Consider the following 13696-nt stretch of genomic DNA (forward strand, 5'->3'; position numbering starts at 1 on the left):
TGGGGCAACTTGCTGATTGATGAGCTATTTCTGACTTCCAACCCACCGGGAGGTGGAACTTCCCTGCCTTTGTTCTGGAGTGAAGAATGCACCATTCAGAAATGGAATTCTGAGATATTTTCGTATGTTAAACAGCTGAATGGTGAACTGCCTCTGTCCCAGGGCATCAAGCTCAGTCTGAGACTTTGCACTGGAGTTTTGGTCTGGGAAGTCACAGCAGGTAGTGAAGAATACGTACACAACGCTGGAAGAACTCAGCAGGTCAGGCAGCATCCATGAGAAAAGAGTAGCCGAGACCCTTCATCAGGAATGGGGGGGAAGAGAGGGCCGAAGCCCAGTAATAGAGATAGGGGAGGGGTAGGGCCTAGAGGCGCCAGCTGGAAAACCAATCAAAGGAAAGATAAAGGGGGGAGGGGATAAGCATGAAAGAACTGTAGAGATAAAGAAGCAGAAAGTTGAAAGGGGAGAGAGGCAGAGAGGGACCTGGGATAGGGGGAGGGGAAGGGAATTACCGGAAATTGGAGAATTACAACAGGTAGTGAGTTTGGTTAACATTGCATGTGAACTTGCTCACCCAAAATAGCAACCAAAAAATTCAAGACATTTTGAGCAAAAAACTCCATGGAGTTGCACTTGGACCAAATGTGTTTTTAAGATTTGTCAAACTGCTGTTTCTGATGTGGAAAGCCCAGAAATTTTTCCCGCCATGGCTGCCTTTCTTGGGAGAATAAAGATAGGGAGCAAACAGAAGATTACTTCTCAGCCCAGTACTGTGTGCAGCAGGCCAAGGGTTTCTCTATCAGTCAGCCATGAAATGAAGGAAGTGACATCATCAGCATGCAAGTGGCATTCGCCATGGAAAGATTAACTCAGTAGGGAGATTATCAGACCTATCATTAAACGGTGAGCAAAGCACATCACAGGCATCCAGCTGAGCCATACAGCTTCATTGGATTAGGGAAGGTTTTGGGGTGATTGTAATGTTATCACAGACAAATAACCTACTAGTATATAGTACCAAGGCTTACCTGCAGACTATAGTAATAACATGAGGCTGGTGCCAAGGGACTCAAACCCTTGGTGTTCTTTGTTTTGTTGAATAACTTGAAGGGAAATCTAAGGTTCAGTTCTTGCAGTTATCCTTCATTGCCTTTTAGTCACAGTTAATTTCAGGAAATATTAATGCAGCTTTGCCTCGTTCAGTCTCAAGCATGATGTGTCCATTTACATAAACCAACCAAATCAAAACAGCCTCTTTAAAAATGAAGGCCCTGCTGTCCCTGGAGGCCCCCAATTAAGTTTGAAACCTGGCTCCATGCTGAGATTTCTAGTTAACTAATGAGATCATAAACTGGAACTGCTAATGTTCAACAGGTATGGCATGTCTCTTATGACTCTTATAATGGGAGGTTGAATCTTCTGTCTTACTAATTTTTTTTTCCCTGTTATTTCCTTGAGGTTTACACTAAGGTGGGCGAGAAGACCCTGGTTCTGCAAAAGATTTAATAGTACTCATGTGGACAAGCTGTGCTGTCTGGTACAGTGTGTGTGTGTGTGTGTGTGTGTGTGTGTGTGTGTGTGTGTGTGTGTGTGTGTGTGTGTGTGTGTGTGTGTGTGTGTGTGTGTGTGTGTGTGTGTGTGTGTGTGTGTGTGTGTGTGTGTGTGTGTGTGTGTGTGTGTGTGTGTGAACACTACATGTGCACTTTCCTGTTGCTGAGCATTGAGCCACAGCAGCAGCGAGATTGATAGCTTGCTGCACAGGTGCTGAGATCCGAAGACAAAGGAGCGGAATTAGGCCTTTCAGCCCTTCGAGTCTCTCCACTGTTCCATGGCACCTATAGGTGCTGAGTGTTGCTATGCGTGGACACTGGTTTTTGAATTGACCACACAACTTGTCACTGGGTCTTCGAGAGAACTGACATGTATTACTTCACATAGATCCTGGCAGTGGCTTCCTGTAAAATTGTCAGAACGCTATTCTTTTTAACCTCTTATTTTCTTATGATATAGAATGAGTCCATTCAGTCGATTGAGTCTATGTCAGCTCTCAGAGTAATCCCAAAAATATCCCATTCCCCAATTTTTCCTATGGCGTATTCTGTCTTACATGCCCGTCAACAGCACCCTGTTTCAACTATCACTCAGAGGTCAATTACAGCAGGCAGTACTCTACACAGCTGCACATCTCTGAGATCTAGGAGGAACCGAACACCGTCACAGTGAGAGCATGCAAACTCCACATAGACAGCTTCAGAGGTCAGGATTGAATCCGAGTCACCGCCACGGTGAGGTGGCAGCATTACTGCTGTGTCACCAAATCATTGGGTATATTTAGAATGGAGGTCAATAGGTTCTTGATTAGAAAGGGTATCAAAGATTATGGGGAGAGGGCAGGAGAATAGGGTTGAGAGGGATGATAAATCATCCATGATGGAATGGCGGAGCATACTCAGAGGGCCAAATGGCTTAATTTTCTTCATATATCTTATGGTCAAAGTGTTATTGTTTGAGAGTCAGCATGGGGCAAAAACTGTTTTTATTCTATTACATTTACGGTACCACATCGGCATTTGAACAGTTATGTGGGAAGGAGCTTGCCACAAGGGTCTTGCTCCAGCTTACACCTATTGTGGGTGGTGAGGAACCTGGCTGAGATTTTGAGTGATTGGTGGGTTGTTGTTGGCAAGGAGAGGTGTAAACTACTTTCCAGTCTGCGTGCTCCCAAAGATGCTTCATGACCTAATGCTCACCAGAACAGGGAGCCCCAAGACCTACTCTTTTTGCTTGATGAATTACTAAAGCAGAGGTATCAGATAAAAAGGAAAATGATTTTAACAAGGGTCTATTAACCCTGAATTCTATTCTTAAATATTGGTTCATTGACTCCCTTGTCTGATTTATAATCCTAATACAGTTGAGAATCAGAATCAGGTTTAATATCATCAGTATATGTCATGAAATTTGTTAACTTTACGGCAGCAGTACAATGCAATACATGATAAACAAAAAATCTATATTTATTTCAGAAAGATGTGTTTCATTTTTGGAATAATACCAGATCTCGAGCTTATTGAGATTTGCTTCTGATATCTTTATGCCAGGCAAAGTATATAAATTACAGCTTTGGCAGTGCTTACATCATTCTGGAGAGATGCTGAGAGTGTTATCTGCGTGTTTTGCTGTGTTAAAATGAGAAGTGCTGCTAGCTGTAGTAATGCCGGATACCTCAGTGAGAGCTAGTGGTACTGCAAAAATCAAAGGGCTTGGTTGTGCCTTGGTCAGTTTGCCAAGGACCAAGTGCTTGCAAACCTTGATGTGTGTTTGAGGAGAGTGACCTGCACCACCTGCATGAGTGAGAGGCCTATTGCAGTCTCTGCTTACAGCAATGCAATCTGTTGAGTATACTGTATATGCATAGCATTTCTCTCTCACTGGGTGGAGAATCCACCAGTTCAGTTTTCACGGTTCGTTTCCAAACCCAGCATAATGCCTTCACGTCTTCATGTGCTTTGGGCCTTCATCAGAGTTAACAGGAGTATCTTCATTCTGAGAGGCCTTGTGCCATTCTGTTACTCATCATAGGATGCATTGGGGAAGATGGAATATTGTAGCTGTTGGTAAAATTCCATCTTTCCCAAAACATACTGGAGCAATTCCACACTGCCATCATAGAGAGCATCCTCACGTCAGTCATTATTGTCTGAATTGTGCAGCTTCCTCTCACAAGCAACTACGGCAAGGAGTCAGGTCAGCAGAAAACGTCACTGGTTGCATGTTCCGCGAATAAGAAGTGCTCCTTTCTGGAAAGCAATATAGGACAATTAAAAGAAAAACTTCGTGCCATGACAAATAAGCTCTTTTCAGGCTTTCAGCTGGGTACAGGTATTGATTATAACCAACATTTTGATGACAAACTCTGCCGTGTTCAGTCATGTCTAGTCAGGTGGTATTTATATCCGTTCCTTCTGATTGGTTAGTTCTCATCCAATCAGGTTTCTTCTCTCCCACCTTGTATACAATCAAATTCCAGTTCTTACTTCGAGAGAGACCTTTGTCTTTGTTAAAATTCTCTTCCTCTAGTTTTATTTCAATGGTTTCCTTTACCAGGCAGTTCCAGAAGCTATTGGCGCGGCACAGTAGTTTTGTGCCGTCAAAGTCAATCGTCTGGCAATTGTGAATGCAAGTGTTCTGCTACCGCCAATTTCTCCAGGTAACCCAAACGGATACACTTCCTGTGCTCCTTGATGCGGGTTTCCACCATGCATCCCGTCTGGCCAATATACACTGCTCTGCTTTCACAGGGAACCCTGTAAACAGCAGCCAGCCTGAGTCCCAGGCCACCTTTGGCCCACATAAACTGGGATTTTGAGCTTCCTTATGGTTTGTGGATGGTATTAATCCAGTATTTCTTCAGGATCCTGCTGATCCTTCCAGACACCATGGAAATATAGGGAAGAGAGGTGGTAGTGACAGGTTCCTACTCACTGTTAGGTTTAGTACTTTGCCGGGAAAGCACTAGATCCTTTTTCACTTTATGCCATCTTAAAAGCTTCTTCACACAGGCAGTTAATCTGATCAACCCCAACCCACACCGCCCCCCCATCTACCACCTCATCACTGCACTACACTGGAGACAGATGAAACCACTTTTTATAATGCTGTTCACCTTGTAAATACATACTGGTATTTATGTACTTTTGCACATTTTATTCCATATCCACCCTTTAATGTCTATTTTTATGTAATTATTTATTCTTTATGGTAAAAATCAATGCAACGGAAAATCCTACTAAAAGTAGTGGATACAGCTATAACAGTTTTATGTTTCTATGAATCATCATGGATAAAGTCCTCCCAAGCATTGAGCACATCAACATGGAGCATTGTCACAGGAAAGCAGAACTAATTATCTGGGACCCCCACTACCCAGAACATGATCTCTACTCACTGCTGCCATCAGGAAGAAGGTACAAGAAGCCTCAGGAGCCACATCACCAAGTTCAGGAACAGCTATTATCCCTCAATCATCAGGCCCTAAGAACCAGTATGGAAACTTCACTCACCCCATTGCTGAAATATTTCCACAACTCATGGATTCACTTTCAAGGACTCTTCATTTCATGTTCTCAATATTTATTATTTCTGTTTTATTTTCCTTTTGTATTTGCACATGAAATCGCCTGGTTTCTTTGGCTGCGTAAGTCTAGGGAAATGCACTCCCGTCCCGCCAAACCCGCGAGATTGAGACGGCTCTCCCATCCCACGGCCCGGTTTGTGTGGATGCTGTGTAATTTGCTATGCTGTTACAACTCAAATAGATAGCATACTGCAGCACAAAAGTCACTCCCCTTATTGGACAGCTCACATTCCAAAGCACCCATAGTCTCTAACTATAACCCAAACACTGCTTTGACAGAAAAACCATTACGTTAGCAGTGAAGCCTTCCCAGGGCGTTACACACAGTTTGTTGTCGTTTACACATTGGTTGTTTGTCCGTCCTGTTGGCTGCAGTCTTTCATTGATTTCCTCGAGTTTCTTGGATTTACTGTGTACGTCCACAAGAAAACAGATCTCAGGGTTGCATATGGTGACATCTATGTACTTTGATACTTCTAATTTTGAACTTTACAATTGATGAAAGTTGTTTTATGTTGCATATTGCATCCTGGCCAACACATCACAACAATTTCCTAATACTTGTAAATGTATATGGTGAATAAAGTTGATCCTTAATCCTTGATCACAGTGAGGGCCTGGTACCCATCATGGTAAAGCAAGTTCAAAGTAAATGTATTACCAAAATGAATGACTGCTAGTACCAAATGAACATGTGAGATTCTTGTAGCATACTTTCCATATTAAGGTCTGCATGGGTTTCAAATAGATTGCTCACTATCAATATATATAGGTTGGGTAGTGTATCTGGGGGAAGTGAATTTGAGGATCAGTGTTCTTCATAAGTTGCACACATTCTTATGAGGTGCTTGAGTGTTTTAGGTGGAGATAGGATGATGTACAGTTGCTTTGGGACTCATGGTCTTGTGAGAAGCTTGTACATCTGCCTCCTCAAATTATTGATAGTGATCTCTTGATCTCAACAGCAAATGTATGTCCGTGGATGCTAGAAGAAGGCAGAAACCAATTCAGATGTAATCTCTGTGTTGCAAAAAGCTCTGCTGAACTGCTCTATCAAAAATCGGCAAGTGTAATGGATATTGGGGAGAAATACTGCTCAGAGTCCTTGTATCTGGACCAGCAAAGAGTGTCAGCTTTCAGTAGAGAAAGAGATATAAATGTTTCACACTGGATTTAAGCTTTATTTTCCAGTATCCCAGTGGTGAAAAGAATCCAGCTTTCCAAGGTGCATTCTTGTATACTGAGGGAGATTACGTTTTGGTGCGCTGAAGCTGCTTTGATGTGCAATAGGTGCAGTGCATAGAAACATAAAGGGCACTGTGCACGGACAGGCACTACGAGCAGAAGCATGATAATGACCAGATAATCTCCTCTGGTAATAATGGTTGAGGTATAAATGTCGGTCAAGGTCCCAGAAAAATTGCTGCTACTCTTGTAATTGTGACATGTAAACTTTTTGTGCCGGAGATGGTCCATTGTGAGATAGCTCTTCTGACAGTCACATGTGCTCTCTCAGAGCCACACTGGAGTGTCAACCTGGATTACACACTCGAGCCTCTAGAGTGAGACCCGATCATACAACCATCTGTATGTATCATGACAATATAGAAGGAGCCTATTTCAGCCCATCACGTCTGCTCACCGAACAATCCCAGTCCCCAATAAATGTTCCTTGCTGTTATTCCCTTCCATCGATTCATTGCCCCCTCCACAGATTCTACCACCCAATTACAACCAAAGGGGTAACTTGCAGCAACCAATTAACTAGCCAATTCCAGTGATTCAGTGCAAAGTTGTTAATTACCCTTCCTTTTATCTGTCTTGTAGGCAAATCTGTGCTTCGTGGACATTGACAACCACTTCATTGACCTGCCGGAGGATTTCCCACAGTTCCCAAACAAGCTGGAGTTCATCCAGGAGATCTCAGAGGTGCTGCTCCAGTTTGGGATTCCTCCTGAGGGGAACTTGCACTGTAGCGAGAGTGCCAGTGAGCTGAAGAACCTGGTGTTGGATGAGCTGGCCAATGACAAGAAGAACGGCAACCTGACCAGTACCACCATCAACATGTATGAACTGCTGAAGGGTAACGAGACCCTGGCACGGCTTCAGGCCCTGGCAAAGCGGACGGGGGTAGCCGTGGAGAAAATGGAAATTGCAGTGCTCCCGGAGAAGGAGAAGGACTCCAAGTGCCAGTGCAGCGAGGAAGAGCTGCGGGATTACAAGCTAACTGTGCAACTCCGCGAAGTCTTCGCCAAGCGCTTCACCCAGATGTTCGCTGATTACGAGGCCTTCGTCATCCAGCCCACACAGGATATGGAGTCCTGGCTGACCAATCGAGAGCAGATGCAGAATTTTGACAAGGTACCCCTCCTCCTACCCCCTTCCCTCCTGTGTTAGAATACTGGAGTGTTTGGTCTTTGGTGCTACCAAAAGTGTAGCCAGCCTTAAAGTTACAGACGCACAGTAGGGAAATGGGTCCTTCAGCCTACTGTGTCCAAGTCATCCATCAACCACCCCTTTAATCCTACATTAACCCCAATTTTATTATTCTCTCAACTTTCCATAGACCATAAGATACAGGAGCAGAAGTAGGCCATTCAGCCCATCGAGTCTGCTCCACCATTCAATTATGGGCTGATCCAATTCTTCCAATCATCCCCACTCTCCTGCCTTCTCCCTGTACCCTTTGATGTCCTGGTTAATCAAGAACCTATCTATCTCTGCCTTAAATGCACCCAATGACTTGGCCTCCACAGCCACTCATGGCAACAAATTCCACAGATTTACCACCCTCTGACCAAAGTATTTTCTCCGCATCTCTGTTCTAAATGGACTTCCTTCAATCCTGAAGTCGTGCTCTCTTGTCCAAGACTCCCCTAATCAACCTTCTCAAGATTTATCACTCACTAGCACATGGGGCAATTTACAGTAGTCAAATAACGTCTTGTGGAATGTGGGAAGAAACCCATGCAATCACAGCAAGAATGAACAGAATGCACTCAGGCTTCACCAGAGTCAGAATTAAACCCGGGTGTGAGGTGCAGCTCTATTAGCTGGACCACTGTTCTGCTTCAGTAACACCAGATGCAGATATCGTACTTGAAGTGGAGGAAGTCTGGAGGAGGACTGTCAACATGCTTAGCTGAAGGGGATCGAAAGAACACAAACACATTTGTGGCAGAGAGCCAGATACCAATTGCAATAATGTAGTGTGCTGCTGACTGTCACAACTCCTGAAAGTTCCTCTTTGCTTAGTAAGTTTTTTGTATGTGTGTGCGTGTGTGTGTGTGTGTGTGTGTGTGTGTGTGTGTGTGTGTGTGTGCCAGCAATCCTGTGTTATTGACGCTCTGATGACATCTGCTGCAGAAGTTTGGCCTGGGTCAATGAGAACTTAGCTACAGCCAGTCTAGTTTCCAATATTATTATCAGTAAAAGCTCCTTTCCTGAGGTCATTGCTCTTGGGTATTCAAGTGACTGGTCTCTTGATGACCCAATCTTTACAAAATTCTCTACTGTTTAGAATTACATAACACAGAAACAAACCTTCAGCCCATGGTGACCAAGTGCATATCTATACAAACCCTATTTGCCAGAACTTGGTCCATAAGCTTCTGTACTTTGGGGACTCAAGTGCTTGTTCAGATACTTGTGTTAAATGTTGTGAGTGCACCTGTTGTCATTATTTCCTCAAGCAGTTTGAGATTGCATCCACCCTTTCGGTTAAAATATTTTCCTATGATTCCCTCTAACCCTCTTACTCCTTGTCTGAAATATATGCCCCATGATTTTAGACATCTTATTATGAGGAAAAATTCTCACCATCTACCCTAACTGCACACTTCATTATTTTGTATACCTCAATTAATTTCTCCCTCTGTCTTCTCTGTAATGAGGGAAACGTACCCCACTTATACAGCCTTTCTCCAGAACTGAAATGCTCCATCCCAGGCACCATCCTATGAAGATTTAACCATCCATTTCCAACCAGTATTCCTTCCTTCATTAGCTGCATGACACTTTTGGTTTGTCATCAAAAGTATCCAGAAGTGTAAGATGCCACCCTCCTCCTGCCCACAAGTGCTGCTGGAAGAGACCAAGAGCAGGCAAACACTGAAATAACTTGACATTATCATCGGATCCCTCAAACAAGGACCAAGTATGAATATTCATCAGATCATCGATCCAGAATGCTAACTTGATGTCTCTCTTTCCGATGTGTACCATTTCAGACCTTTTATTTAAGAAAGCATATGCCGGTATTGGAAGTGACTCAAAGGATAGAGCACAGAAGATCAGGCAGCTCAATGGGGGCAGATCAGAAGGTTATAAGATCCTAAGGAGCATGACAGGATAGATCTTAAGATGTTTCCAACCAAGGAAAAGTTTCAAACAAGATATATAGTTAGAAGAGAGAAATAATTTATGTAGTGTTAGGGAATTTAGAAACATGGAAAACATACAGTGCAATACAGGCCCTTCAGCCCACAAAACTGAGCCGAACATGTCCCTACCTTAGAACTACCTAGGCTTTACCCATAGCCCTCTATTTTTCTAAGCTCCATGTAGCCTCCAGGAGCCTCTTAAAAGACCCTATCGTTTCCGCCTCCACGGCTGCTGCCAACAGCCCATTCCACACACTTACCACTCTCTGCGTAAAAAAAAAACTTACCCCGACATCTCCTCTGTACCTACTTCCAAACACCTTAAAAATATGCCCTCTTGTTCTAGCCACTTCAGCCCTAGGGAAAAGCTTCTGACTATCCACACGATCAGTGCCTCTCATCACCTTATACACCTCTATCAGGTCACCTCTCATCCTCTGTCACTCCAAGGAGAAAAGGCCGAGTTCACTCAACCTATTCTCATAAGGCATGCTCCCCAATCCAGGCAACATCCTTGTAAATCTCCTCTGCACCCTTTCTATGGTTTCCACGTCCTTCCTGTAGTGAGGCGACCAGAACTGAGTACAGTACTCCAAGTGGGGTCTGACTGGCGTCCTATATAGCTGCAACATTACCTCTCAGCTCTTAAACTCAATCCCACGATTGATGAAGGCCAATGCACAGTATGCCTTCTTAACCACAGAGTCAACCTGTTATGGATTCGGACCCCAAGATCCCTCTGATCCTCCACACTGCCAAGAGTCTCACCATTAATACTATATTCTGCCATCATGTTTGACCTACCAAAATGAACCACCTCACACTTATCTGGGTTGAACTCCATCTGCCACTTCTCAGCCCAGTTTTGCATCCTATCAATGTCCTGTTGTAACCTCTGACAGCCCTCCACACTATCCACAACACCCCCAGCCTTTGTGTCATCAGCAAATTTACTAACCCATCCCTCCAATTCCTCATCCAGGTCATTTATAAAATTCACAAAAAGTAGGGGTCCCAGAACAGATCTCTGAGGCACACCACTGGTCACCAGCCTCCATGCAGATCATGACCCGTCTACAACCACTCTTTGCCTCCTGTGGGCAATCCAGTTCTGGATCCACAAAGCAATGTCCTCTTGGATCCCATGTCTCCTTACTTTCTCAATAAGCCTCGCATGGGGTACCTTATCAAATGCCTTGCTAAAATCCATATACGCTCCATCTATTGTTCTACCTTCATCAATGTGCTTAGTCCCATCCTCAAAAAAATACAATCAGGCTCGTAAGGCACAACCTGCCTTTGACAAAGCCATGCTGACTATTCCTAATCATATTATGCCTCTCCAAATGTTCATAAATCCTGCCTCTCAGGATCTTCTCCATCAACTTACCAACCTCCAATCCTCCAGAACCTGTCCTGTCCTCATTGATGATGCAAAGATCATCGCCAGAGGCTCAGCAATCTCCTCCCTCACTTTCCACAGTAGCCTATGAGAGTGGTAAATCTTAGAAATTCTCTACCCAGGAGTGTTGTGGAGGTGAGATCACAGGAGATATTTAAAGTGGAGGTAGATAAATTTTTGAAAGATGCGGGAATTGAGGGCTACAGGTATCTGGACGAGGGCTGGGGTTGATCAGAAATGATCCTATTGAATAGTGGCGTAGGCTTGAGAAGCCTGGAGGCTTGCTCCTACTGCTTGCATGCTAGTGCTACTGTTTGACTGGTCGAGGACCTCCGGCATTCTTTGTTTTATTTTCAGATTTCCAGCATCTGTAGTTTTTTTTTGACTCCCTTGTTGATTTTACAAACTTCAGATGGAAAGACAATTCTGTTACATTAAAACATATTGTCACCCTTCCAATTACAAAATAGGTTAATGTGTGCATTGACTCTATTGTTCAGCTTATTTATGCTTTTTAAAAATTATGTATCTATTAAATACAATATTTTAATAATTTGTCCTTTTCCCCACTTAGCATGAGCTTGCTGATTTTTATGGTTTTGCAAACCAGCAGTCCCGCATATCAGAATAGCAGAAAGAAGGAGAAGGGGATAATCTGGTTAGAGATTACTAATGTTGGCAGAGGAGATGAAGTGTTATGAGAGAATGCATTGGGGAAAATCTGTTTGCATTGGCACGAGGGTTATTTTACATCAGCTGAGAGAAGATTTTATTTTACTTGTGTTGCTATCAGCTGCAAAGCAATGTCAGAAAATGTGTTTGCAACAAAATTAATAATAATTCTCAAAAGAGAAAGGATCCTTTGGTAGGACTACTCAGAAATTGTAGAGAATTGGGAAGATTGTTCAGGCTGTTTGGTTCGAATGCCCCTACTATGCTGTGTAATGTTGTTGTCTGTGCCAATATCAAGGCCTATGTTGACTGAAACATCGGACTGACCTCCAGGGAAGACCGCCTGAAATTTGGGATGTTCAGCTTTGAAAGGAGGTGGCTAAGTGACAACCTCACAGAGGCAGAGGGGTACAAAACTCAGCAGATGTCTGGAGCTGAACGCAAATTCCTTCATGAATGTAGAGTAATGACACATGGGCCCAGACAAGAACATTCACCTATAGATAGGTCTCCTTGCCTAGCAAATGATTATAATATTAAAGATGGGTTGAGAACATGACTGTCTCTGTGTCTTCGCTTTTAACCAAAGCTCCTCACTTGCCCTCTCACTCCTCTACTCCTCACCTGCCCATCACCTCCCTCTAGTTCCCCTCCTCCCTCCATTTCTTCCATGGCCCACTGTTCTCTTATTAGATTTCTTCTTCTGCAGCCCTTTGCCCCTTTGCCTCTTCCTCCTATCCCCTTTCAGCTTCTCACTTCATCTTCCCCCCCCCCACCCACTCACTCAACTTCACCCTCACCTGGATTTGACTACTTTGCAGAAGAAGGAATTTTCATTTCAGAGAAGAGTTTGAACCTCCCCATGAATTCGTGTAAAATCTTACTGAGAAGCAGCCAATATCCTTTGGGACAAAGCACCCAACAGTGTAATTCTTGAATCATTGGCCACGCCTGAAACTGCAATCTCAAAGCAGGATCCCAGCTTTAACATTTCCTTGGAAAGCACATTTAGGTTGGTTCTCTTGATCAATTCCTGACCTACACTCCTGATCTTTAACTTCCTCGAAAAACCTGAACCTACCGTGAGGAGAGTAAGTTGTACATCTCCCTCCCCCACCCACCCACCTTCCCCCTCACCTGGTCTCACCTATCACCTGCCAGCTTGTACTCCTTCCCTTCCTCGCCATCTTAATTTGGCTCCTTCTTTTCCAGTCCTGATGAAGGGCCTCAGACCAAAATGTCAATGAGTTACTCCCCTCCATAGATGCTGCCTGACTTGCTGAGTTCCTCCAGAATTTTACACGTAAGTTAGTTTGCATTGTACATAAGAATTCAAAAATAAGTAATGGTTTTTTTCTTCATTTTAGGCCTCATTTCTGTCTGACCAGCCAGAGCCCTACCTCCCTTTCCTCTCCCACTTCATCGAGACACAGATGTTTGCCACTTTCATTGACAATAAAATTGTGTCATTGTGGGAGGAGAAGGACCCTCTTCTCAGAGTGTTTGATTCACGCATCGAGAAAATGAAGATTTACAATGTTCGCGTTCCCACAATACGCACCTCAAATTATCAGAAGTGTACCATCTTGAAAGAAGCTGGTGAGTGCAGATCTATCCTTACTATCCGGAGTCAAATGGGGCAGGATAATCTCTCTGCACAATGTACGATTTTTGCCTTATGCGGGATATCTCAAAGTAGTAACTTGGCTCACAGTACTGAACTCTGAAGGTTAAGTGATGATGATTTGTCTTGCTAACCTTGGAGAATATCTGTATTTTGCTCTAGCTTTCATCAGCAGGGATTATTGAATATTGTTCACTATTTTCTTGTGCTGCAAAGTGTATCCATGTGACTCAAAATTCTTACAGGGCTAGACAGGCCGAATGCGGGGAGGCTGTTTCCCTTAGCTGGATGGGGTGGGGGGTGGGGGGGGGGGATGGTGTCTTGGTAGCAGTCTCAGGATATGGGAATTGAACATTTCCGGTTGAGGTGAAAAGAAGCTTTTTCACTCAGAGGGTAATGTGCTTGCAGAATTCTTTATCAGAGAAAATGATGGAAGTCATGATAGATAGATAGATACTTTATTCATCCCCATGGGGAAA

At 43.7% G+C, this 13696-nt stretch overlaps 1 protein-coding gene across 6 annotated transcripts in view; it reads left to right on the forward strand.

Annotated features, from left to right (window-relative positions):
- Positions 1 to 13696, forward strand: part of dennd5b (DENN/MADD domain containing 5B) — a 275753-nt gene that overhangs the window by 198396 nt on the left and 63661 nt on the right. For all 6 annotated transcript variants that reach the window (XM_073058989.1, XM_073058990.1, XM_073058991.1 and 3 more), the window contains 2 exons: positions 6965 to 7498; positions 12961 to 13192. In XM_073058989.1, the coding sequence (XP_072915090.1) occupies positions 6965 to 7498; positions 12961 to 13192 (766 nt within the window). The remainder of the gene's footprint in view (positions 1 to 6964; positions 7499 to 12960; positions 13193 to 13696) is intronic.

Source organism: Hemitrygon akajei, chromosome 10 (genome assembly GCF_048418815.1).
Source record: "Hemitrygon akajei chromosome 10, sHemAka1.3, whole genome shotgun sequence".
Classification (NCBI taxonomy): Eukaryota; Metazoa; Chordata; class Chondrichthyes; order Myliobatiformes; family Dasyatidae; genus Hemitrygon; species Hemitrygon akajei.